This window comes from Protopterus annectens, chromosome 7.part0 (assembly GCF_019279795.1).
Source record: "Protopterus annectens isolate FY-2018-M chromosome 7.part0, PAN1.0, whole genome shotgun sequence".
Lineage (NCBI taxonomy): Eukaryota > Metazoa > Chordata > Ceratodontiformes > Protopteridae > Protopterus > Protopterus annectens.
The window spans coordinates 482,698,674-482,726,221 of NC_056739.1; the positions used below are offsets into that span (position 1 = coordinate 482,698,674).

The 27,548-nt window shown below is 42.8% G+C and overlaps 1 protein-coding gene across 1 annotated transcript in view; it reads left to right on the forward strand.

Annotated features, from left to right (window-relative positions):
• MINK1 (misshapen like kinase 1) overlaps positions 1–27,548 on the forward strand; it is a 1,658,622-nt gene that overhangs the window by 695,742 nt on the left and 935,332 nt on the right. Inside the window, exon 15 of the mRNA XM_044077078.1 lies at positions 6,169–6,376. Within this exon, the coding sequence (XP_043933013.1) occupies positions 6,169–6,376 (208 nt within the window). The remainder of the gene's footprint in view (positions 1–6,168; positions 6,377–27,548) is intronic.

Sequence of the window (27,548 nt, forward strand, 5' to 3'; positions counted from 1 at the left end):
AAGCAAATTCCACAGAACATAAGGCCTCATTCTACAAGGGCTACAGCCACTACCACAGCTTTCTTACGAGGAGTGGCTACCAAGGACATTATTGAGGCTGCTACTTGGACCTCCGTGCATACATTTGCCAAGCATTATAACTTAACTCTATACGTTAGATCCCGAGCAGGGTTTGCCACTGCTGTTTTGCAAGGGATCCTAACTACACCATAATTCTTCTTCCTCCTCCCCTAGTTTGGCTATGGTATTCTACCCATTTGTAAGGACTGCAGATGCATCCTTGAAGGACATAGTACAGTTTTGTACCTACCATAAATGTAGATGTCCGAACAGGATAGCATCTGCAGTCAGGATTACCCACCCTCCTTCCCCTCTGTGGTACTCCTAGGGTATTTACCCACCTAATAGCTAGCTGGGAGGGATCTCTTATGGTGTATTTGTTTGTATATATGTACATACATGCTTATTTTTTGTGTTTGCCTTCTACCTTTTGGAAACATTGGCATTTACCCAAAAATTTAGCTTTCCAAGAGGGCAACTGGCATCTGGGGCAAGAAACATGGAGGAAAATGGCGTCGGCTGATGCCTTTATACCCGAAGACCAGCAGAGATGACGTCGGGTGAAGTGCGACACCAGTCGAGGCCAGACCCAGACTTTGGAATCCGGCCGACCGAAGGGCTGCCTGACGACAGGACAACCCATTTGTAAGGACTGCAGATGCTATCCAGTTCGGACATCTACATTTATGGTAGGTACAAAACTGTACTTTGTGTACCTACCATAAATGTAGATGTTCAAGTGTATTCACTGTTGCAGTCCAGTTTACCCACCCTCCATCCCCCTTCTCTTTGCTGGGACTTATCTGCACTTCTCTATCCTATACAACCTTTTTGGTGTATTTGCTTGTAGATGAAGGAAATGTTATTTTTGTGCATGCATTTCTTATTGATATATTTTTCAGCCTACCTATTTTGGGGCACCTGACATCTGGGGCAAGAAAAACTGAAGAAAATGGCATCTGCTGCATCTTTTATACCCCTGGCGCACTGACATCAGGGAAGAGGCGACAGCAACCGACGCTGGACCTAGACTTTGGAATTCTGTCCGACTGCGGGTAGCCTGCCAGCAGGATAACCCAAGAGTAATGACTGCATCAGTGAATACACTCGAACATCTACATTTATGGTAGGTACACAACTGTACTTTTGGTAACCCTCATTTTTAAAACAGTTAATAGATATGTAATCATTTAAACCTGGAGATGCCCCAGAATTTTATCTCAATTGCAAAAGCTCCATGTATTCAATCCTATTTTCCTAGTTTCCAACATGTACTGAATAAGGAACTTATTCCAATACAAAAATATGAATATTTGAAACTGGTACAATATTGTGCATGTTTATGAATGGCAATCGTTGAATCTTTTGGTTTTGACACCATAATTATGCTCACAAATCCTTTATCTGATGGTCAATCTGCCCTCCCCTTGTTAAAAACTTACCACAGGATATATGAGAAGTGATATAAACCATCCCTTTTGTTCCATAATTATAATGTCCCGATAACCAATGGTAATTTTATATCCTGATAAAGATATATTAGTTGTCATTGATAAATCTACATTGGCTGTGACAGCCACACTTTGTGATTTTTCTAACACTACCAGAGTAAGAGACCAATTATTGTAATTACTTTCAAGCTTGTCTTTGGAGACTGCGGTGGTGGTGCTGCAGTAGCGTTGTCGCCTCACAGACGTTGCTCATTCGATTCTCAGTTGGAGCGTCTTCTGTATGGCGAGATGCGTGAACGGGCGTTCCTTCGTTGAAGGTTGTACGTTAGGCCCGGCAATCCAGCACGTAAAACTCTACTGCCAATCATTAGCGGACCGGAGTTCCGCTGTGGTGACCCCTAACCGGGAAAAGCCGAAAGAGAGAGACTTTCAAGCTTGTCTTTAAGATTACTGTTCCTTTTACCCCCCCCCCCCCCCCCCCAAAACCACATTGATTCATATCGATCAGTTGTGGCAAAAGATTTATCATTCTTTTAGCTATTATATGCAGACTCTTATAATCATGGTTTAAAATTAGATGTGCTTTATGTTTATTTCCATGTGATTCACACCATTTCCCACTCATAGATTACTAAGGCACGTCAAAGGACAAATCATTGAGCAAAGAGAGTTCTGGCTTGTTTTATATGACATCTCATGGAATTATAGTAATAATGGATGTACTGTTTTACAGTCAGATTTGATTTGTCACTATCTGAAAAAGTATGTTATAGTTCATCACTGTTGCACATTATATTTTGAATAAAAAAAAAAAAGCTGGCCATCCTCTTTGATGAGCACTTTGCTGATCACAATACATTTAGAGTGGAACATTGTAGACCTTTGAAAAATGCCATTAAGCAAGCCTTAAATGTCGAGACCTTTCTTGGAACTCTGCAGGGTTATGATTCACTGTTTACTTAGGTTTTGAATATTTACCCAGTACTCCCAGACTCCCCTCTTAGTACTACATTTGGCTTTTAGGAAAAGAGCTGCATAAGCCATTTCTGTGGTGTAGCCGGGTAAGCCAGGACTGTCATAATGAATAGTGCCATTGGCATAGGAGGATGGTAGTTAAAAGCCATTACATCTTGACTGGAGGTTACTGTGGCTTGTGACATGTGACACCTATTGCGAGCACTAGATGTTGCATAAAGTGGAACTTGAGACTAGCAAGTCTGCCATGTTATGTATAGTCAAACAGTAAAGTGAGGTGAGCTCAGTATGCAGAGGTGCATTTCTCTTGAGGCAGTACACAGCTGAGCTAATAAGAGCTGATTTTGGGGAAGAGGTTCTGCAAGAGAAGATGGTAGGCCCACCCCACTTGGGACCAGTAAGTTGGCCCTTACTTCCCTGCTAATGAGCTGTAGTTTCTGAGCTGGTGGGATTCCATGATAGGAGCAGATAGATTGTATAGGTCTTTCAAAGCCTGGAGGATACCTGGTTCCTGCTACTGAGAAAACTGCTAGGTTGTTTGGGTGCAGGTAGAGAAGAGAAAGTATGGAGAAAGGAAAAAGCTGCAAGTTCCTCAGTTTCAGGTTGAGTTACGTCAGCTGTAGTGTCATACCATACATTTTGTTTTCCCTTTTTCCTGTCATTTGCTCCCCTCCCCCCACGTATTTTTAAATGGTTTGCTGTTTTTGTAAGTAGAAAAATAAAAACATTTGTATGCATATATTTAACAGGTGGACTTTTCTCGCATCTTGTTTCTTATTCAAAGCAAGAGACTGTGCTTTGTAGGTCTTTATTTCCTTTGGTTTACTTTAAACTTTCTCAGATTTTCCCTTATTCCATCTAGAACTCTATTTACAGTACTAAGGCCATAGCTTTTCTCTTGAAATAGGGAGTTAAGCGAGTAATGGTTGCTCACCAGACTTGATAACATTTTCCATGTGTTCAGTGGAAAAGAGGTGTTAAGACTTGACATTGAAGATTCCCCTTAGGCTTTTAGATATTTCTTCAACTTTCCAGTTCCTGTTGAGCAAAGCAATAATGGACCTATTTACTGCCATGTAGTATAGGTAGTGGTAGGTATCATGTGGGAGCTTTGCATGCAAAACCAGTTATCAGTGTAGTACCTTCAAAGTTGCATAGCCTTGGAGAAAAGGCAGATGTAAGCATAAGTTTTCACCCTTCTGTTGTTGTAGAGTTCTGGTTTAGAGGAGATCTGGCTTAGTTGGCTCCATGGGGGAGTTATGGATTAGGCAAATGCAAAAACAGTCCAAACTTTTCTATATGCAGTCAGCATTTTGCCATATTTGGACCATTTCTCTGGCTTCTGAAATGGTTTGCCATGTACCGTGATGCAGTTGTTAGGGTTGACACTGTGGGTGGGATCTAAGGCTTGGGCCCATATTCTTTTAGCATCTTTGAGGATATATTCCTTAGTGGAGAAACCTCAGCAGTTCAACTTCAGGTCCATCCCAAGCACCCCTGGAGGTGACTTTCTTTTTGGCTTTCCTTCTCAGATATGAGGGATGATATTTTAAAAAGTAAGACTACATTTTCCACTGTGAAACTCCTTTGTGTATCCCTCTTCACACCCTCCTTTTCTTCCAGGCCTCATTGGTCCCAGATAAGAAGTCTTACTTTGCAGACTGAGGGATGTAGTTAAGCAGCTCTCCGCTGCTGTTGAAGACATCCAGGAGGATGATAGCAAGCTCACAGACCCAGCAGTTAAAATAACTATTTGTTACTACTGGTTGTTGTGGGGGGGTTCAATTTCCATGTTTGTCCTAACTTGAGCCGTCAGCGTGTCACTGGTTATGGTCAACAGATTAAGTTTTATAACTTGTCCCCAGAAGGGATTTTGCTAAGAGCCCAGTTTTATTTATTTATTTTTTTTATACAGAGCTCTTGGGACAAGCTGTGTAGTGTAACTGGTATTTATAGATATTTCTAAATATGCTTGTGCCTAACTAAAAGTGCATATTCCTGTGGTACCCAACTTTGCCACCAAAAAGAACTTGTGCTGATTGGTAGCACTTGTATTGTGTGGCTTCCTGTCGCATGTATGATATCCAAAACTGTGAAACCAGAATGTTTGAAAAATTGTTGAAATCTGGAGGGTGAGCAGTTAAGTTCATACTGTTTACACCAGTGATGTGTCCCCCATGGTGATTTGGATACTACCCACATCCACATGATATGAGTTGGCTGTGCCCCTTCTCCTTGCATATGTTGACTACAAGATTGCTGAACCTCAGATTAGGGGTAGTATTCAGAGGTACCTTAAACTGCATTTCTTTCCTCTCATTTGTACTAGTAGTTTCAGTGGTGAAAAAATTTTCAGTAGACACAGCCCCTTTTCTCGGTGGCAACCAGGGAGCAAGTTAAGTGACTTACTCAGTCACGCAAAAGGCAAAAGAGGCCAGGAGGAGTTGAACCTTGTACCACAGGAACTACATCTCCCAGACTAAACCCTCTGCTCCAGCTGCCAGACATCACATTAATTCAGAATGTCTGTATGCACATCTCTACAGTATGTTTCATGAGCATCCTTATGAAATTTAGAGGTGAAGGAACTTTGAAAACATTGTGTTTAGATGTGCTGAAGTGCAACCTACAGCTAAAGAAATAGTGCCGTTACAGCCACAAGAATTCCTGTGCAAGGCAGTTAAGCAGAAATTGGAAGCTGTGGATCCAGAAATTCATTTATTCGCCACTGAGATGAATAGATAAGACTGAAAGGCACAGTTATGCACCTCTGTGGGGAAGAAGCCTTGAAGATAATTTAATACTTTTGCTTTTCTCAGAGGATGACCACAGTGTGGCAGTAGTTAAAGTTCAAAAATTGACGCCAAATTGAACTTGCTGTTAATCATGTGCTGTTTGCAAGAGCACAAGGTCTTACTGTGACCATGGATGCTTATTAAAGAAGCAAGGAATCTATTTAGATTGCAAGCTTGGTCTGTTGCATTAGTAAGATAAAATATGCTGTGATAGAACAAATGCTGAAAGAAGGAGCAGGCTATAAAGTGGATATTGCTTATAATTTCATATTTGTATTTCTATTTTCAGACTGCCTTCCACCAAGCCACACCACATCACCATGATGATCTTTCTACCCCCTTGTATACTCTTGTCCCCAGACCAATAACCCATTATCATGTTGATTTCCTGACTGTTGATTTATATTGCAGAGGTGTAACCATTTACATGAACCCAGAACTGAACAAGCTGAGCCATACTTAAGTGACAGAACCAAATGCCTTGAACGTATGAGGCAACCTTGGCCAGTGTAATTCTCCAATTAGCTCCCTTTCATTGACCAGAACTGGATATTTTGTCTTCAGTTTCTTATGTTGTATGTTGAAGTTCTAGAATATTTCATTGATGTTTGTAGCTTATTTATATTTCTTTTCAGATAATTTGATTTTTACGTATTCTTGTGTGTGAATTGTTTAATGGAACTATCCACTGTATACATTTTTTTAAATTTGAAGATTGACTGCACTAGACTGTATGAAATCCTTCATTGCATCTTCAAATGTATATGACTTACAGAAGTTTTTAGTTAGAGCCGTGTAATGTTTTCTTTATGTGCAATTACTTGCTTCAAGAAGGAAGAATAAATGTATTTTTTTTTGGGTGAACTTGTGTTCCTAACTCTGTGCAGTTCGATTGTGAACATTCCTGGGGAGTCCACTCTACGTCGGGAGTTCCTGCGTCTCCAACAGGAAAACAAAAACAACTCTGAAATTATCAAGCAACAGCAGCAACTGGCAGTCCAGCGCAGGGACCCAGAGGAGCACAAGAAACAGCTATTGCATGAAAGACAAAAACGAATTGAAGAACAAAAGGAGCAGAGGCGTAGATTGGAAGAGGTGAGCAGAGCGTGTCTTTCTCAAGTGCTTGAGTCTCATTGGCTGATAAGATGGTATTGGTATCACTTCTTGGCTTGCATTGCTTAACAGAGAAGTGTTGCCTGCATGTTGTGAAACTGCAGAAAAAAAAACATTGTGTTAGAAAAATAGTAATCTGCAGATACACGTAGTATGCTCAGACTTGGATTCAGGTTTTGCCAGTGTAGTAGTTTGAGGATATTTTTATTGTAGAACCAGTGTTCACCTGCTAGGCCATGTTAAAAGGTAGAATAACTGCTTCAGGTTTATATTTTGGTTTCGTAGTTATTTTCTGTAAGCTCAACAAGCTGATTTTATGAAGAGGGTTTAGTGGTCTTTCACTTAATGACACAGAGGGTGACCCTAAAGGGTTCTGCTTGGTAACACAGAAGGAACACAGAAGAAACTGTGACAAGGTGAATGCTGAAAAAAGTTAAAAACTGTGTATATTGTTAGCCACTCTCCATGTTGGGCAGTGTCTTCCTGGTAGCACTTTGTATACATAATAACCTCCAGTCACATTTTAAAACTCAAAAGGTAATCCCCCTAGATCTCTCTCCACCAAGGTGCTGTCTGTATTCCTGCTGCATTTACTCAAATAGCATTTCATGCAGAGATAATCTTGCTGTAGAGCTCTACGTTAGTAATGGGCAAAGGTCTCCTACCAGCATTGCCAGACACTCTGAAATGGAAAGAATGGGTGCATGCCAGAGAATGTAAGTTTTCTTTTAATGCATTTCAGGCTTCAGGTAAACTATGGAGTTGAGAGAAAAAATAGTTTAACTTCTGCAGGCTTATGCTGGGTACAGGGATGGATCATCTTGTCTAGCACAATAGTTTGTTCACCCAGCAGTCATTTTTCTGTCTGCTTTCTCTCAAGCATCTCGCCTGTTTCTGTTAGAGGTTTCTTTGTCATCTTTCAACCTTAATCATGTCATGATGTCCTGGTGTCTTGGACTTGAAGACTTTTAAGGTGCATGTGTTTTACCAAAGTTTGATTCTTGTAGTGGACTCAACAGTGGATCTGGTTCAGCCACAGCCTGAAACACTTGCACAGCCAAGAGGTGCAGGAATTTAATTATCAAACAGGCTGCCTTTGAAGTTCAACATTTAGGCCAGCATTCCACACATTACAAAGAATTTCACCAAGTATTTTGATTCTAAGCAGTTGTTAGTTGGGTCTAATATAATAACTTCTCAAATATGAGATGCATATATTTTCTGAAATTTTTATTCTAGTTTTCTAGTATAACATATCCATATTAATCCCAACTAACTTTTTTTTCTACAGACTTATTCTCTGTGAAGAGTTGGACTATACTTGTGTTCCATAAATTGCATGTAGGTGGCAACATTAGAAGATGTCTTTAGTTCTTTTCCCTTCAGTTTGGCTTTGGTGTTTTCATTTGCATGGTAGCTTGTGCTAATCTTATTTTTCAGCAGGAAAGGTTTTGTCAGTCTCTAAATAGTAATATATAATTGTTTTCCCCATCTTGAATTCTTCACAAATGTACTTTCTTACCTGTTTGAGATCTGGCATGCTTCCACACATGTCTGCGTGTGTCATGACTTTTTACTAAAGACACTGAAGTCAGCATAGACTCGTGTCTGATGCATTCACTATTACAACAGCAGATCTATCACTTTCCAGATTTTTTAAATGTTTTTCTGTGGCTGTGGATTTAAAATTCTTTACTGTGTTTTTCTGCAAGTTCCATTTCCTCAGAAATTATGCTGTTACACAAAAATGATTGCAGTATCCTATTCTGTGCATATTTCACTGTCAGCTCACATCAGAGACTAGTTGCTGTCAGATAAAATGCTGTATATTAATATATTTAGTGTTCCTAGTATCTGTAATTTCACAAACTTGTTGCTGTTTTACATATGAGAGGGCTACATTAAAATAACACTGATAATGGAGTACTGCATTTTTGTAAGATTTTAGACGGGGGTGTGCATTTTTCCATTTCATACTTTAAACTGATTTTAATCTATCTAGGCTAAATAAACAGGTTCACAGGCCTGAAACTAAACTATGCTTCATAACTGACCCCAACAATTTTAAGACTGTGTAACTTTTCCTTTCCTTCATACTTCATTTGTGATGATTTTTTTTTAAACAAACCATTTATATAAGTGAAAACAAAAACCATATTGACATAATTGTAGTTGCAAACAATACATCACTTATCTAGTCATTGTCAAACATTACATAGCTCATTCAAGTCTTGCCTTTTAAACATTGTTCCTCCTCTGTAATGTTCCCACAGTTCTCATTTTTTCCTATGTAATTTGCTCATAACCTTTTCTGTTCCAGTTGTTTTATCCGTTACTGTATTCACTACTTTAGTCGAGTTGGCTTAGACTTGAGTTCCATTTTCTAGGAATTGCTTTTTTGGCAGCCACAATAATTAGACTCAGCAAGACCTTTACTATGTCTAGGCAGTTCCAAATGTTCTTGTTTCACTGTTGCAGTCATTACATTTGGGTAATCTGCTGGCAGGTTGCCCTCAGTTGGCCTGATTAACAAAGTCTTGGGTCCTGCGTCGGTTGCTGTCCCTTCTTCCATGATGTCAGGTCATCAGGGGTGTAAAACATGCATCTGACACCATTACATCAGTCTTTCTTGCAGCGCGGTGCCCAAAGCAGAAGCAGTTTGCAAGTGCCGGTCAGCCAACTCCTGAATTTTTTGTTTTCGAGTTTCAGAACCGAAGTCCAACTAAAAGCCAAGTATCACATTAGGGAAACTTTTTCTTGCTCCTTACCAATGTCAGGAAAAGTTAATAATTGCATTACTTGTGGGAAGCAAATACCTCATAAGGATTTTCATTTGTACTGTATTCCTTGCCTAGGCCCTGACCACGACGTACCTTGCTGTCGGCTTTGTGCTTTATTTAATCAGCGCACTATCCGTTGTCTGTACATTTTTGCATCTAAATATTTTGGTTCTTTGTTTCGCAGACCCTGATACCCACTACTTCTGATTCGCAGGCCTCTACTGAGACCCATTCAGAGTCCGGTATGCCACAAGATGCTTCACATATGGAACCCGCAGATGTCTCTACCTTGGATGGGTCCGGAGCCGCTGAGCAGGCACCGGCTGCTGAGAGTGTATTCAAGCCTACAGACTTGCATATTAAACAGACTCCAACTTCAATACTAAGGCCTAAATCTCGATCTATGTCTGAAAAACTGACGCCCAGGCCACATGTTCAGGCCCCTATGCTTAAAAAAAAGATGATCTAAATGGCTGAAGATTTAATTACTCTAATCAGGGGTAGTCAAACCCCCCCCCCCCCCCCCCCTAAGAGGCCTAGGATTGAACTTGACTATGAATCTTCTGAACAGGACTCTTTCTTCTGACTCTTCTAGTGATATGGATTTGTCCATACCTACTTTTGAGAACTCTGATGCAGAGGATTCCTTTCCCTCTGCTTCTCTACCTGAGGATTTCTCTTTTGGGGAAATTTTACATACCATAAGGCAGCATTTCCACTGGGAAAGTCAGGATTTCTCTGAATCCAAAAAGAGGCTTAGGGATTTCCTTCTTCCTCAGCATAGGCCTTTAGCTATACCTCTTGTACTAGACATTGTTGTGTTTTTCGGAATCCAGTATGGCCCCTGATTCCTTGCCACCAGCCCCTAGCAAACCAGACAGGTTCTACAGGGTTCCTGAGTCCCACAAATTCCTTTTCAAAAATCCTGTTGCGGACCCTGAAACCATTTCTCAGGGCTCCATGGGCATTAAAGCTTCTACTGCTAAAAATCCTACCCCTTCTGATAGAGACTCCAGGACGCTGGATAGATGGGGTAAAAAGGTTTATACTTCTTCAACTTTAGCAATCAGGGCTTTAAACTGTCAATTCCATATGCTAAAATATCAACAGCATATCATGGGACTGCTTAAACAGAAAATGTTGATTTCTGACTGTGTGGAGAACAAAGCTTTACAGGATTTATTACATTCATCTGAACAAGTTGGCAAACATACTTTGCAATGTGGTTTTGATTCTTTAGAGGACTCTTGCAGGGCTGCTGTTACTGGGTCTGTGCTTAGAAAACATGCTTGGCTTGAGGAGCAATCTCTACCTGACTATGTTAAAGCAAAAGTTTTGGATGCTCCTTTACAGCAGGACCACCTGTTTGGCAATAAGACTGAAGAAGTTCTAAAAAAATGGAAGATAAAGCTAAATCTATGCAAACTGTGAAAGATTTCTTACAAGTACAACCTCCTAGATTTAGTAGACACTGGCCTACTAAGAACTGGTCCTTTCCAACTCCTTCCAGAGCCACTCCAGCCAAACCCAGACATTCCAAAAGCACCAGGTTTCAGTCCCAAGGGACTTTCAGAACTAAGCAATGGGGTGCTTCCGCTTCCAAATCTGGAAACTACAAGGGACCACCCTATGGTAAACAGTCTCAATGACTTCCCTTTACAATTACCAAGCACTTACCTCTTAGCCGCTCCCTTGGGGGGAAAACTGGCTCTTCATTTCAGAAACTGGCAACTTATAACCCAGGACAAATGGGTGTTAAATATCGTGTCCTAGGGATACAGATTTCATTTCCACACGCTGCCAATCCCAAATGGGTGGCCAGACCTGCCCCCAAATCAGTGGGCAGAGGCTCAGAAACAAGTACTTTCCCTCCTAAACATGGGAGCTATTCAGCTAGTACCAGAAGAGGAAAAGGGACAAGGTTTCTATTCCAGACTTTTCCTGGTACCCAAAAAAGACAAATCATGGTGTCCAGTTCTGGACCCATCTACTCTAAACACCTTTCTGGACATTCCAATTTTCAAGATGCTGATCTCCAGTTACTTCCTGTGCTAGGCAAAGATGCCTGGTTGGCAACTCTAGATTTAAGAGGCTTATCTGCATATCCCAATCAGGGGAATCTTGCAGAAGGTACCTATGCTTCAAAGCAGGCTGCATGCATTGTTAGTTCTCTGAACAACCCTTTGGCTTGTCTACTGCGCCCAGGGTATTCAAAGTGCCTGGCTCCAGTAATTGCATTTTGCAGGCAAAGAAATATTCAAATATATCCATACTTGGACGATTGTCTAATTCAGGCAGAAAACCAGGCCATTCTTCTAAAACATCTGGCGTTTGTAAAAAGAGTTCTAACTTGTCTAGGGTACACCATAAACGAAAATAAATCACAACTGATACCCTCTCAAAAAATTATATTCCTGGGTGCAAGCTTGAATACAACTGCCCAGATGGCTTTCCTAACGCCAGAAAAACAAATTCATTTGGTGACTTACTTCAAACCGGTGGCCACAAAAACTCTGCTATCTGCAAGGCAAATTCTGCAAGCCTTGGGGTTCATGGCCTCCTGCATTCTTCTAATTCCATATGCAAGACTGCATATGAGGAAACTTTGTGGTACTTAGTTTATGGCGTCAGCGTTGTCACAACCTGGAAATAATGATTCCTGTCATACCTTGCCTGTGCCTAGAGTTCCTATGGTGGGCAGAGGCCTGCCACCAAAACAAGGGACGGTCATTCACGCCACTCCCTGCCGCCCAAACCCTAACTACAGATGCATCAGGCTATGCATGGGGGGGCTCATCTGGCAGGGAAGTGCTTTCAGGGCAAATGGAGCCCAAATCAAAGGCACCTTCATATCAATCAAAAAGAAATACTAGCTGTACAGAATGCTCCGACAGCCTTCAAGGACTACCTTCATTCAGGACAATTACTGATAAAGGCAGACAACACCACAGTTATGTGGTACATAAACAAGCAGGGGGGTACACATTCCTACCCCCTCTGCAGACTAGCCATGGCATTGTGGAACACGGCCTTGGGATACCAAGTACAACTACAAGCTCAAATCCTGCCAGGAAAGTTAAATGTTCTGGCAGACGAATTAAGCAGAAATCTCATGGACCCACACAAATGGAAACTGGAACCACAGATTTTCAACATGTTGACACGCAAATGGGGGAGCCCAGACCTAGATCTTTTTGCCTCACCCCAGAACTACCAGTTGGACAAATTTTGCACAAGAACTCATCACAAAAAAGCATGACATGTGGATTCTCTGTCCATTAGCTGAAAAAAACTTTCAGTCTATGCCTTCTCCCTCTGCCTCTGCTCTCCAAAGTTCTACTAAAAGTCAAACAGGACAAACCAAAGATGATTTTGATTGCTCCAGACTGGCCTCGCCAACACTGGTACCCACTCCTGCGCAGTGTGTCACACATTTCTCTGTGGCACCTGCCTCAGACACCTTCCTTACTGTCTCAGCAAGAGAACCAAATTCTGCACCCTCAGCTCCAAACATTGAATCTTGCAGCTTGGCTAATAACTTAAATTCCCCCTTAGCATCCCTCAGCAAACTGTGATGGATGTGATTTTGGAGGCGAGAAGACCTAGTACTAGAAAATCTTATGCTGACAAATGGAAAAGATTATGTGCCTGGAATCAATCTTAAGGGTTGAGCACAACAGTGCCCAATTTACCTCAGAATTGCAATGAGATGCTTCACAAGGGCCTGACTTTTTCTTCCATAAAAATCCATGTCTCAGCCATTTTCAGCTCATTACAACACAGAACCCCCCGCTTTCTCTGATCCTCTTTTAAAGCAGTATCTCAGAGGGGCCAAACACTTGAGACCACCCAGGAGTGCTCCTTCCCCTGCCTGGGACCTTAACTTTGTATTGGAGAAACTCACTCTACGTCCTTTCGAGCCAGCTGCTACTGCGATTTAAAATTTCTTTCCTGGTAAACAGCTTTCCTTTTAGCAATTACTTCGGCTGGAAGGATATCTGAATTACAGGCCCTTATGGCAGTGGAGCCTTTCATCTTTCATGCGGACAGGGTGTCACTCAGGACCAGTCCATCATTCATGCCCAAGGTGGTATCCAGTGTAGCTCTTAATCAGTCCATTCATTTGCCAACTTTCTTTCCCAGTCCACAGAAAAAGGGGGAGCGGATTATGCATTCATTGGATGTACACAGACAACTTGGATTCTACTTGGACAGGACTAAATCTCGAAGAAAATCTGAACAACTGCTGGTAGGATTTGCTGCAGGGGCAGAGGGGAAGGCTATTTCAAAGCAAACAATTTCTAAATGGATAAGCCATTGTATTAATTTCTGTTACAAGTACCATGGAAAACCTATTCCCCAGGGGATCAGATCTCATTCCACCAGGGCTGCATCTACTTCAACAGCCTTTCTCAGAGGTGTTACTACCAGGGATAATCTAGAAGCTGCTACCTGGAATTCAGTTCATACTTTCACCAAGCATGATCACTTACCAATTTTCTCTAAATCCAGAGCTGGCTTTGCCACTGCTGTTTTGCAGGGCCTTATAGCTGGTCCTAATGCTTTATAAATCCATCCTCCCAACCATAGCTTTGAGAATCTACCCAAATGTAATGACTGCAACAGTGAAACACGAAGAACATAGTACAGTTGTGTACTCTTACCATAAATGTAGATGCTATTCACTGTTGCAGTCCTAGTTACCCTTCCACCACCCCCCTCTACTTACTTTTATTATGCTTAAAAGCCTTTTTGGTGTATTTACTTTTGTTTGGAGGTATATTTTTATGTTTTTATATATATATTGCTCCCCATTTGGGGGGGGGGCATCTGACATCTGGGGCAAGAAAAACTGATGTAATGGCGTCTGATGCATGTTTTATACCCGTGACGACCTGACGTCATGGAAGAAGGGACAGCAACTGACGCAGGACCCAAGACTTTGTTAATCAGGCCGACTGAGGGCAACCTGCCAGCAGATTACCCAAATGTAATGACTGCAACAGTGAATACACTCTAACATCTACATTTATGGTAATTGTACACAACTGTACTTCCTGTATCATAGCTCAAAAAAAAGTTATTCCCTTAGTTATACCAGTTTGCACAGCCAGTATGCAGGGAATCTTTAAAGTCTGCCAACTCATTACACTACCAGAAAACATGTTCCCAGTTACCTTGTTCTTCCCCATCACACTTCCAGCCTTTGCTGTCTACCTAAGGAGAAATTCTGTGGAGTCCACTTGGGGTATAAAAATTCCTATGCAAACACTTTCAAGCAAAGATTCTAAATCATCTAGACTTTGTTGCATGTCTAGGAAAGATGCATATACCCCCCATTGTTTCTTTGTGAATTGCTTATCCAGTCTGCCTCCCAAATCCTTTCTAGCCTCTTCTGATAGATTCTTATAGTTATCATGCAATATTTTATATGCCGTACTAATTTCTTTTTTTTACAGCAGCTTCTGTTCTAGATTCTACCAAAAACTCTAGCAGTGCTGGTGTTTCGCTTAGGATCCCCCTATTTCTTTCTCTTTGCCTATGCTCTGATATCGGTCCTTGATGGGGAAGGCTGTCTCTATTCTGCCGTCCAAATAAGTTCTTGGCCTCTTCCCATTCTGTTACCTTTCCCTGTCTAATTATTTGCTCCCAGTACCTTGGTTCTTTTACCAGGTTTCTCCAATAAATTCCTGCCTCTCTTGCCTGTTGTCTGTATCCTTAATTGCAGTCATCCATATCGGCAGAATCTCCTTTCTCCTTTCCCATTTATCCCTTTCCACTTTGAATTATAGCTTTACTGGAAAGGTTCACCCAGACTCTGCTTTAGTTTGATGTGAGGGAAAGGTTGGTTTGCTTTTTATTTGTTGTATTTTGTATTGCTTTATTGCCTTTTTCTATTTTGTATATTGTGATTTGTTTTCTTTACACTGTGTTTTACTTGTATTCTGCTTTTAACTGCGTATTAAAACTTGAAAAGACACCACAGCTCTGTCTAGAGTCGGACAGAAATTTTTCCTACCCGGTTACTGATGTTCTTCGTGTTTCACTGTTGCAGTCATTACATTTGGGTAATCCTGCTGGCAGGTTGCCCTCAGTTGGCCTGAATTCCAAAGTCTTGGGTCCTGCGTCAGCTGCAGTCGCCCCTTCCCTGACGTCAGGCCGTTAGGGGTATAAAAGAAGCAGCCGACACCATTTTCTTCAGTCTTTCTTGCCGCTCAGTGCCCGAAGCAGAAGCAGTTCGCAAGTGCCGGTTGGCCGACTCCTGAGATTTTCGTGTTCGAGTTTCAGACCCAAAGTCTTCAATAAAGCTAAGTAGTACCCTGTTGGGGAAACTTTTTTCTTGCTCCAGACTGATGTCAGAAAAAGTTAATTGTATTTCTTGTGGAAAGCAAATACCTCATAAGGACTTTCATTCTTATTGCATTCCTTCCCTAGGCCCTGATCACAACGTTTCTGGTGGTCGGTTTTGTACTAGATTTAACCAATGCACTATTAAGCGTCGGTATGATTTTGCTTTAAAATATTTTAGATGCCGGTTTAATTATCCAGAAATGTCGTCTGATAGCCATTCGACTACCGGAGTTCACAAAAAACGCAAAGAAAAGGAGAGAGATAAACAACCGAGGTCCAAAACCGACAACGAAGCTTCTCCTAAGTCAGCCGCTGGTTTGCTGGCTCTCAGTGGGGCGCTTTAGCAGCCCCTGACGCTTGCTACTTTAGAGTCGCAGGCCGCTACCGACTCCCACCTGGAGTCGGCTATGCCACTGAAAACTCAAGGTATTGGACCCTCGGACACTATTCCCTCAGATGGGTCCGGAGCCACTGAGTAGGCACCGGCTTCTGAGGGTGTATTCAGACCTAAATATCTTTACATTAAACCAACTTCAGCTTCAAAGGCAAAGACTAAAGCACCTTCTAAAGCAAAGAAACAAACTCAAGAGCCACGTGGACAGGCCTCTATGCCCAAAAAACAGATGCTCAAAATGGCCGAAGACTTGATTACCTTGATCAGGGGTTCCCATCCCCCTCCAGATAAGAGGTTTAGGCAAGAGACTTTGAATCTTCAGATCAGGTTTCTGTTTCTTCTGATCAGGAATATTCTCTTCCCCCCTATGAGGATTCTGATGCTGAAGAATCTATACCTTCAGCTTCTCCTCCAGAGGACTATTCTTTTGGGGAAACCTTGCATACCATGAGGGAGCATTTCCACTGGGAGAGCCAAGATTTTTCAGAATCTAAAAAGAGGCTCAAGGATTTCCTTTTACTACCTTAACACAGGTCTCTAGCCATTCCACCTGTGTTAGACATTGTAGATGATGTATTTTCAGAGTGTAGTCTGACCCCTGACTCCTTAGTTCCAGCTCCTGTTAAGCCTGACAGATATTACAGGGTTCTTGACTCTCATAAATTCCTTTTTAAAAACCCTGCTGCTGACCCAGAAACTATTTCACAGGGTCCCAAAGGAGTTGAGGCTTCCGCTGCAAAAAACCCTACCCCCTCTGACAGGGATTCTAGGGCACTGGATGGATGGGGAAAAAAGGTTTACACATCTGCTACCTTGGCTATAAGGGCCCTAAACTGTCAGTTTCATATGCTCAGATATCAGCAACATGTCATGGCATTGATTAATCAGAAAATGTTGTTAAACTCTGAATGTGCAGAAAACGAGGAAATGCAGGATTTATTGCATGCAGCTGAACAAGTTGGAAAGCATACTTTGCAATGTGGTTTTGATTCTTTGGAGGCCCTCCTGCAGGGCAGCAGTTACGGGTTCTGTAATTAGGAGGCATGCTTGGTTAAAGGAACAAAATCTGTTAAAGTTAAATTACTAGATACACCTTTTACAGCATGATACTTTTTTGGTGTTAAGGCAGAAGAGGTGTTAAAGAAAATGGAGGACAAAGCTAAATCTATGCAAACTGTCAAAGATTTTTTTACAAGTGCAGCCACCTAGGTTTAGTAGAAACTGGCCTGCAAAGAATTGGTCCTTTCCTGTGTCAAACCTCAGAAGCAGATCCAGACACACCCTAGAGGCAGATCCCAGGTGCACGGTTAATACAGGTCAAAGCATTGGGGTGCTTCTACCTCCAAAGTTGGAGAAGACAAATCACAGCCATACAGGAAACCGTCCCAATGACGTCCCCCTGCCGGCACCAAACACTTATGTCCTGGCAGCACCCTTAGGGGGAAAATAAGCACCTTTTTCTCAAAATTGGGACATTATAACCCAGGACAAGTGGGTTCGAAATAGTGTCACAAGGCTACAAGTTCCAATTCCATACCCTGCCAAAGGCAAACGGCTGGCCAGATCTCCCAAGAAATCAATGGGCAGAGGCGCAAAAATAAGTCTCATCTCTCATGGACATGGGGGCCATTCAACAAGTACCAGAGCAAGAGCAGGGACAAGGATTTTACTCAAGACTGTTTTTGGTACCCAGAAAGGACAAGGCCTGGAGACCAATACTGGACCTATCTATTCTGAACACATTCCTGGATATACCAAAATTCAAAATGTTGACTTTGCAGCAGCTTCTGCCCATGCTGGGCAAGAATGCTTGGCTTGTGACTTTAACCTAAAAGAGGCATACCTGCATGTCCCAATCAGACAATCATGCAGAAGATACCTCAGATTCAAGGCTGGCTCAATGCATTACCAGTTCTCTGCACTGCCCTTTGGCTTATCTACTGCACCCAGGGTCTTTACAAAGTGCGTGGCACCAGTAATTGCATTCTGCAGACAGAGGAATACAAATATATCCTTACTTGGACAATTGTCTAATTCAAGCAGAGAACAAGGACATTCTTCTACACCATCTGGCATTTGTGAAAAGACTATTAACATGCCTAGGGTACACAGTCAGCGAAAAGAAATCAAAACTAGTACCCTCTCAAGAGATAATATTCCTGGGTGCAAGCTTAAATAGCTTATCTCACGCCAGACAAAGGCAACTGACTACCTATTTCAAAATGTTGGCAACAAAGGCCCAGTTATCTGCAAGAAAAATTCTGCAGGCTTTGGGCTTCATGGCATCCTGTATCCTACTAATTCCATATGCAAGACTGCATATGAGGAAACTTCAGTGGTATCTAAAAAGTGTTTGGACACATTGCCACAGCCTGGAAACAATGATCACTCTCGTCCCCTGCCTGCAACAGGAGTTTCGATGGTGGGCAAAGGCTTGTCACCAGAACAAGGAACAGCCATTCACATTACTCCCAGCCAGGCAGACACTAACAATGGATGCTTCAGATTATGCGTGGGGCCCACATGGCAGGAAGATGCATTCAGGGCACATGGTCCTCAAACCAAATGCATCTACATATCAGTCAAAAAGAGATGCTAGCTGTTCAAAATGCCCTGACAGCCTTCAAGGACCTACTTCATCCGGGACAGCTACTGATAGACTAGACAACACCATGGTCATGTGGTATATAAACAGGCAGGGGGGCACACATTCTTACCCCCTTTGCAGACTAACCATGACTTTGTGGGACACAGCATTGACTTACCAAGTACATCTGCAGGCACAATTCCTGCCAGGAAAGGAAAACACTCTGGCAGATGAACTAAGCAGAAACCTCATTGATCCCCACAAGTGGCAGCTGGATCCACAAGTCTTCAGCATGATAACAAGGAAATGGGGATGCCCAGACATAGATCTATTTGCCTCCCCTCACAACTACCAACTAAAAAGATTCTGCACAAGGACTTATCACAGACAAGCATTGAAAGTGGACGCACTATCTTTCAGCTGGAAAAACCTATCAGTATATGCCTTTCCTCCACTGCCTCTCCTCCCCAAGGTACTCTTAAAGGTCAGACAGGAGAAGCCAAAGATGATACTGATAGCCTCAGACTGGCACCGCCAGTACTGGTATCCAATCCTAAGGAACTTGTCTCAATGCCCAGCTTGGACCTTACCTCAGATACCTTATCTACTATCCCAGCAAAACAATCGGATCCTGCACAGCCAACTCAGTACTTTAAACCTGGCAGCATGGCGGATAATATAGTCATACAAAACACACCTCTCAGTAAAGCTGTGATGGATGTAATTTTGGAAGCCAAAAGGCCTAGTACTAGAAAATCTTATGCTGGAAAATGGAAGAGATTCCGTGCTTGGAACCAGGCACAAGGAACTGATACAGCTGTATCAAGTATTCCTCAGATTTTGCAATACTTAACTGAGATGCTGGACAAAGGCCTATCTTTTTCATCAATTAAAATTCATGCCTCTGCCATTTCGGCTCATTACAATACAGAGCCACCAATCTTTTTGCATCCTTTGTTAAAGCAGTACCTCAGAGGAGCCAAAAACTTAAGGCCCCCAAGGAGATCACCAATGCCTGCATGGGACATCTCAACTATGTCTTGGAAAAACTCACCCTGCTTCCTTTTGAGCCAGCTGCTACTGCTGATATAAAGTTTTTATCTTGGGAAAACGGCTCTGCTCCTAGCAATAACTTCTGCAAGACGGGTTTCAGAGCTATAGGCTCTCATGGGTGTGGATCCTTTTATCATGTTTTAGCCAGACAGGGTCTCTCTGAGGACAAACTCAATTTATACCTACGGTGGTGTCCAGTGTGGCTCTTAACCAAACTATTCATCTGCCAACTTTTTATCCAAATCTACAGAACAAGGGGGAGAGAATTCTGCATTCTTTGGACGTACACAGACAACTTAGATTCTACTTGGACAGAACCAAAGTTTTCAGGAAGACAGAGCAATTACTATTGGCATATGCTGCAGGATCACAAGGAAAGGCCATCACAAAGCAGACTATTTCAAAGTGGATAGGCCACTGCATTCGTTTCTGCTATTTACACCATGACGAGCCAGTGCCAAGGGCATTAGGCCACATTCAACCAGAGCTGCAGTCACTTCAGCAGCCTTTCTCAGGGGAGTACCAACCAAAGACATATTAGAGGCTGCTACTTGGAGTTTAGTGCACACCTGTACAAAGCACCATCATCTGCCACTCTACTCTAAATCCAGGGCAGGCTTTGCCACTGCAGTTCTGCAGGGTCTCATAGTCGCTCCTAATGCTGTTTAGCTCCAGCCTCCCAACCATAGCTTTGGGACTCTACCCAAATGTAATGACTGCAACAGTGAAACACAAAACGTAGTACAGTTGTGTACACTTACCATAAATGTAGATGTTCGAGTGTATTCACTGTTGCAGTCCAGGTTACCCACCCGCCATCCCCCTTTTTTCTGCTGGAACTTTTCTTTCTTTCTCTGATTTATACAACCTATGTGGTGTATTTGCTTGTAGACAAAGGTAAAGTTTATATTGGTGTACGTATTTTTATATATGTGTATTTATATATATATATATATATATATATATATATATATATATATATATGTGAGGCAGAGCCCCTCACTGACTCTATTCAAGAGAAATCTTGACGAGTGGATGGGAGATCGTAGGTTTACCCCGGGAATCATCTCTGTATCACTGCTGGACAGAGGCACAGCAAACTAATGGGTATAGTATTCTCATCCTAAGGGGTGGTGAAAGCCACACACACTCTGGCTAGGCTTATAAATGCCCTAGGGCAGATAGCCTAGTATGAACCTATGAAATAATCAGCGGAGGCATCAATGTGTACACACCAGGAAGAATATACTAGAATCATGTGTACAATCCTAGAATGTCCAGGAATCATTGATAAATCCTAGTATCAGTTTCATTAGTGTGGCAGCACCTTCTGTCAGGGCAGATTAATCTTATGCTCTCTATGTGCTTATGGATCTTCATTTTATGTGTGTGTGTGTGTGGGGGGGTGCATGTGTATATGTCAGTGTCTGTGTTGTGTGTCTGTCTGCATGTCTGTTTGTGTACGTGTACACATGCACACGTGTGTGTGTCTATATATATTGTGTGTTTGTGTACATTTATAATTAGAGCTCTTTGCTAAAAGCATGTTCAACTCATTTCACATATCCCATGTCTGGATCCAGCACTAGCTGACCTAGACAGCTGCCTATGGTCCCATGCTTGTAGGGCCACCGGACACATTTAATTTTTCTTACTTTGCTCAGTGACCTTCTACCGAGTAATGTCACTTTAAGAACTAAAAAAAAAAGAAAAAGAACCACGCATTTTTTCCTGCTCTAGCCTCATACTGCTGCTTCCTGTGTGCACACAGACTTGGCATGTCTGCAGCATGGGATGTAATTTTGCAGCAGGAGGGGAAGTTTCACTTTCCTTCTGGGGTTATATGTTGCTTCAGTGAAGCAGGTACTGTGCTGCTGCTGCTGTTTTTAGTTAATGAATGTTGTATGGTTTGGAGTTGTATGCTACTGCTTAAACTTTAAGAACAGAAAGTGTGTGTGTGTGTGTGTGTGTGTGTGTGTGTGTGTGTGTGTGTGTGTGTGTGTGTGTGTGTGTGTGCACGCACGCACGTGCGAGTGTGTGTGCTCAAGTGTGTGCATGTGTGCACGCGTGTGCGTGTCTGTGTGTATGTATGTCTGCATGTGTGCATGTATGCGTGTGTGCATGTGTGTGTGCGTGTGTGTGTGTTTGCGCATATGTGTGTGTGCACGCGTGTGAGTGTGTGCTTGTGTGTGTAATTGTGGTTGTTTGGGACCATTCCTAGCTCTTTTGTAGTTCACTGCTTAAAATCCGCCTCTGGGCGTTTTTTTCTGGTGTGTGCACATTGATGCCTCTGCTGATTATTTCAAGGAGAGGATCATTATGGAACTCATAAACAAAGACATTGGGGACCTACATACATTGGATCCTACCCAATTTGGCTTTGTCAAGGGCAGATCCTGCCTTTTGAACTTGGTCGACTTTTTTGAAACAGTCACTAAGGCCATTGATGAGGGTAAGGCAGTTCACACAGCCTACCTTGACCTTGCAAAAGCCTTTAACACAATACCCCACTCGGGCATCATAGACAAACTCACCAACTTAAATGTAAATCCATATGTCACAAGATGGGTTGCAAACTGGCTCAAGGACAGAACACACAGGGTCAGAGCTGGAGCTATGTCAGACTCTAAGCCAGTCACAAGCGGTGTCCCACAGGGCTCAGTCCTGGGACCCCTCTTGTTCGGCATTTATTTTTCCGAGGTACAGGCAAACATAGGAGGATTGTGGCTGACAAAGTTCGCAGATGACTGCAAACTGGGCGCCATAATTGATACTCCAGCGGACACAAACATCCTTCAGAGAGGCCTCATAGAAACGGATAATTGGTGCCAGAGCCATGGCCTTAAGCTGAACGCCAAAAAATGTATAGTCATACCCTTTGGGAAAAACAAGGTACCGACAAATTACCACATAGGCGGTAATCCATTAAGTATGGAAGAGGTAATCAGGGACCTAGGGACCCAGGTTGACAGTAACCTCTCATTTGACACTCACATTGCCAAAGTGGTTAGGAAGACCTTCTATATTGCCCACCTTATCATGAAGGGTTTCACATCTAGATCAAGAGAGGTCATTGTGCCCCTGTACTCTTCTCTTATCAGGCCAATGATTGAGTACAATGCCCCATTTGGGATGCATCTCACCCGACACCTGCAGCAGTTGGAAAGACCCCAAAAGTTCCTCACCAAGAGGATAAAGGGTCTTAAACATGTGTCATATGCTGCCCGACTGAAAAAACTCCAGCTCTATTCAGTCGCATACCGCCTACTCAGAGGTGATCTGTGCCTGACGTACAAGGCCATGTCCAATCCTGAATTAATGGACATGCTCCACCTCAGAAAATCCAAATCCATCAGAGCCACGAGAACAAGTGACTTAAACCTCAACACAGAAATAGAACGTGCTGGAGGGACAGATTCATAACCCAGAGGCTCCCTACACTCTGGAACAGAATCCCAGTCCATGTTAGGCAGAGCCCCTCACTGACTCTATTCAAGAGAAATCTCGACAGTGGATGGGAGATCGAGGTTTACCCGGGGTCATCTCTGTGTCACTACTAGACAGAGGCATAGTAAACTAAACCCTAAAAGGGCGTAGTATTCTCATCCTAAGGGGTGGTGTAAGCCACATACACTCTGGCTAGGCTTATAAATGTCCTAGGGCAGATAGCCTAGTACGAACCTATGAACCTATATATATATATATATATATATATATATATATATATATAAATTTTGGCTACCCTTTTAGGGGGCACCCGACATCTGGGGCAAGAAAAACTGAAGAAAATGACGTCGGCTGCTTCTTTTATACCCCTGATGACCTGACGTCAGGGAAGGGGTGACAGCAGCCGATGCAGGACCCAAGACTTTGGAATTCAGGCCGACTGAGGGCAACCTGCCAGCAGGATTACCCAAATGTAATGACTGCAACAGTGAATACACTCGAACATCTACATTTATGGTAAATGTACACAACTGTACTTTCTTAAACACCACTGTCTTTCTTGTTGCCTGCCCCTTATGTTAATTTGACCATATATCTCATTTCCTCTCTGCTTTTACTGGTTGGTGTGAGTAAGCACAAAATTATCATTTTGTGAAATCACTCCTTCAGCTTTTTAAATTTATTGGCCGTCCTACTGTATTCATAGTAGCAGAATAAAAAAGTGACCACCCCCTTTCAGTCTATCTTGATGTTATAAAAATAGTGACACTCCACTAAAACTTAACTTTTTAGACAGGTAAAACTTAAGTTACGTACTTTCACATGTAACTCCTCTAGTGCACACTGCACTGTTTAGGATAAACCATTTTTTTTCTTACCTTTAAGCATCTATTGCAAGACCACCAGTTATTGGAGAGCCCACATTCTGCCTCTCAGTAGCCATCTTGGGATTAGTTCTTCTGTTTTCTCCTCGTGAGAGGAGGAGTGCAGTTATGTTATTTCCTGGAGATTGCTGATCACCAGAAAGCTTAACTGCTTTATAGGTGACAGCTTGGAATCTGTGCTTGTATTCTGATCCTGGTGAGAGTAGGAGCAGGGTGCATTGATTCCTGACTTTCTGGTTGGGGAGTGAGTGTTAACTTACCTGATTGGTCTGGTTGGTATTCGAGGCATCTACCAGAAAAAGGCTACAAGCCTGCAGACCCTTGCAACATCTAGAACAAGACTGTGGATCACCAAACAGGCTGTGGTGTTCTTGGGATTGGTGCTAACATTTTGGTTCTGGTGAGACCAGCATTAGTAATAGCCAGGCAGTAGCCATTCATGCGACTCCCCTCTTTTCCTCATTCTTGACAGGCTAATTCTTTATTTTCAGTAATATTGCTTGATTTCTTCCTAACTTTAGAATATCTGCCTAAATACTTCATCCTTAAATTTTCAGAGTGTACGTATTGGTTTCCCCTCAAGTGTTTGGCAGTGCAGTACAGACTCCGACACTTTGACATTTTTCCTGTAAAAGACTTCAGTACTTAATATATTGAGCTCATATCCAGGCATGTCTAAAGGTCAGTTCCCTGTTCTTTCTCCTGTCACCCTGGTGAACTTGGGCATCCTGAGGCAATGTAGCAACTGCCTCATGTACACAGACAGCCCTCTCCTCTTACCTCCCAACACTGATTTGTGAGATGCACATATATAGCCAAATTGGAAGCCAAGCACTCTCCAGCCAAGACTGGATTGGCCAGTGAAGAGGAGAAGGTTTAACACCTGCACCACCCTACATTCAACACATAGCCCTCCAGAAATTACACCACCACGACCCTCACATAGTAACACAAAACACACACCTACTTTTACGGAGGCTCTCAATAAAAATCTGCCCAAACAACAGAGACCTCCGAGGAAGAAACCACTGCCACATCCCAGCACAAACCATGAGACACATAGCTCGCATACAGTGTGCCACTCAACCAGAGCCCATAAGGCAAAACAACTTACTCAATACACTAGTCATAGGTGACTCTATAGTAAGGCACACTGATCTCCTACTCACTAGGTTGAATAAGGAGAGAGTTAGGTTCACCGCCTGTCTGGTGCCAGGATCCGCCACATAATGCGTGCACTTAGGTCACTCCACAAGTACAAATATGGCTCTGTCATTGTTCATGTTGATGTGAATGACCTGAGACTTGCCTCCCTGGACTGCATGAAAGGAGACACAGAGGAGCTCTTGGATCTTGTAGCCCAGGCAGGTATGACCCTATCTCTGAGTAGCATCCTACCGTTGCCCAGAATGATACCATAGTACAAGCAGAAAATGATTAACTTCAACAATTGGCTAAGTTTCTGGTGTCATTCTAAGGGGATCCAGTATCTGTTTGCCTGGGATGACATGATAGACAGACCTCGATGCTTTGCCAGAGATGGCCTGTGCCTGTCACTCCAGGGATTCCGGATACTGGCCAAGGCTCTTGCCACCCCTGTAGTGCCTTTTTTAGGCAATGTCCTGAAGACAAAATTACCACCATAACCGCTACAAGCAAACAAAATCGGAGGGTTATGCTACTCAACGCTAGAAGTCTAAATCTCAAAATGCACTCACTCGAAGCACTCCTTAAAATGGAGAACATCGACATTTGTGCAGTGACCAAGACCTGGTTCAAGGCTCTGGAGATAACCCCAGCACTCCCGGGCTCCAATTCATACCACACCTTACGACCCCTAAACCTGGACTGAAGCACTAAAGGTGGGGGTGGTGTCTCCATATTCATAAAGGATATGCACGCCTCCAGTCTAGTAGCCCAACATAACGCATCAGAGATACTTCAGGTACAACTAACACTGGCTAAAACTGCAATCCAGGTTGTAGCCTGCTATAGATCCCCCACCATGTTGCAAGACTCCCACTCCACATTTCTAAACACACTGGAAAATATTAGGGTACAACCCAATACCCTTACACTGGGAGACTTTAACTTACCCCTCCATTAACTGAGAAAATTACTAGTGTACCACCACACTTGCTCAACGTTTTTTGGAATTCATTAATTCCAATGCTGTGGACCATCTTGTTCTTACCATCACCAGGGGTAGAAACATCCTTGACCTGGTCATTACTAACGTGGGCGACTGTTGCTCTACAGCAGTAATCAACTCCTCCCTGGTCAGGTCTGACCACAAGCTGATCTCCATGGATATCCACATCCCACCCTCACCCCCCTAAAGGAAACTGCCTTAAAAAACTTCTCCAAAGCCAATTTTGAGCTTCTAAAAACAGAGGTGGCTAATTTCACAACACCCATGCAAATGGAAAATAGGTGCATGACTGCTGAATCGTACACTAATGCACTGTATGAGCACATACACAAGTGCATGGAATGGGCCATAACAAACGGAACCAAGATGCTCTCCTCCAAGAAAAAAGAAGCCAATCTGGTGGTCCCCCACCATAAACAAACTCTACAACAGAAGGAAAAAATTGTTGCAGAAAAGGGTGAATTCCCAAGACTGGAAAAACTCCCTTGTTAGCCTCAGTAAAAAAACTGAGATACATCATCAACTCTTCTAAAGCTAGCTACGAAAACAAAATTGCTGCAGATTCTAAAGAGACAACCACAAGGCATTCTATAGTTGTCAAGAATATATATATATATATATATATATATATATATATATATATATAAACTTATTGGCCAACACGTTCAGTGCAAACTTTACCCCCCCCCCTTTCACCCCCTAAAGGGCCTATCGCAATACCTGAAGAATGCCAAGTCCCTATTACCCCAGCTACGCAGGTAAAAACTGCACTGTCCAAAGCCAAGAGTACAGCTTCTATGAGACCTGATAATATCCCAGGCTGTATTCTACATGAATTAAAGTGAACTGGCACCACACCAGAGTACCCTGTTCAATCACAGCCTCATTTCAAGCTTTGTTCCTACCGAATGGCGCACTGCTACAGTCATCCCACTCCACAAAGGGGGAGCGACTACAGACCCTGGGAATTACCTCCCCATTAGTCTGATGAGTCTGATATGTAAGGCTATGGAGCGCATCATCATGGACCTTATAAATAAGGACACAGATAATCTCCAAACTCTGGACCCTACACAGTTTGGGTTGGTGAAAGGTAGATCATGCCTGCTCAACCCGATAGACTTCGTGTTTGTCACCAGAACTGTGGATGAGGACAAGGTAGTTCACACAGCCTACCTAGGTCTTGCCAAGGCCTTCGACACCGTCCCTTACTCGGGAATCCTAGATAGACTCTCAAAATTAGGCATAAACCCCCCATGTCATAAGATGGGTTGCCAACTGGCTCACTGGTAGCACCCACACTGTGAAAGTAGCGGACTCCAAATCTGACTACCGACCAGTTACAAGTGGTGCCCCACAGGGATCGGTCCTAGGTCCTCTCCTGTTTGGCATCTACTTCTCTGAATTTCAAGCCAACACAAAGTGACTCTGGCTGACCAAGTTCGCAGATGATTGCAAACTGGGAGCCATTATTGATTCTCCAGCTGATGTAGACACACTACAAGG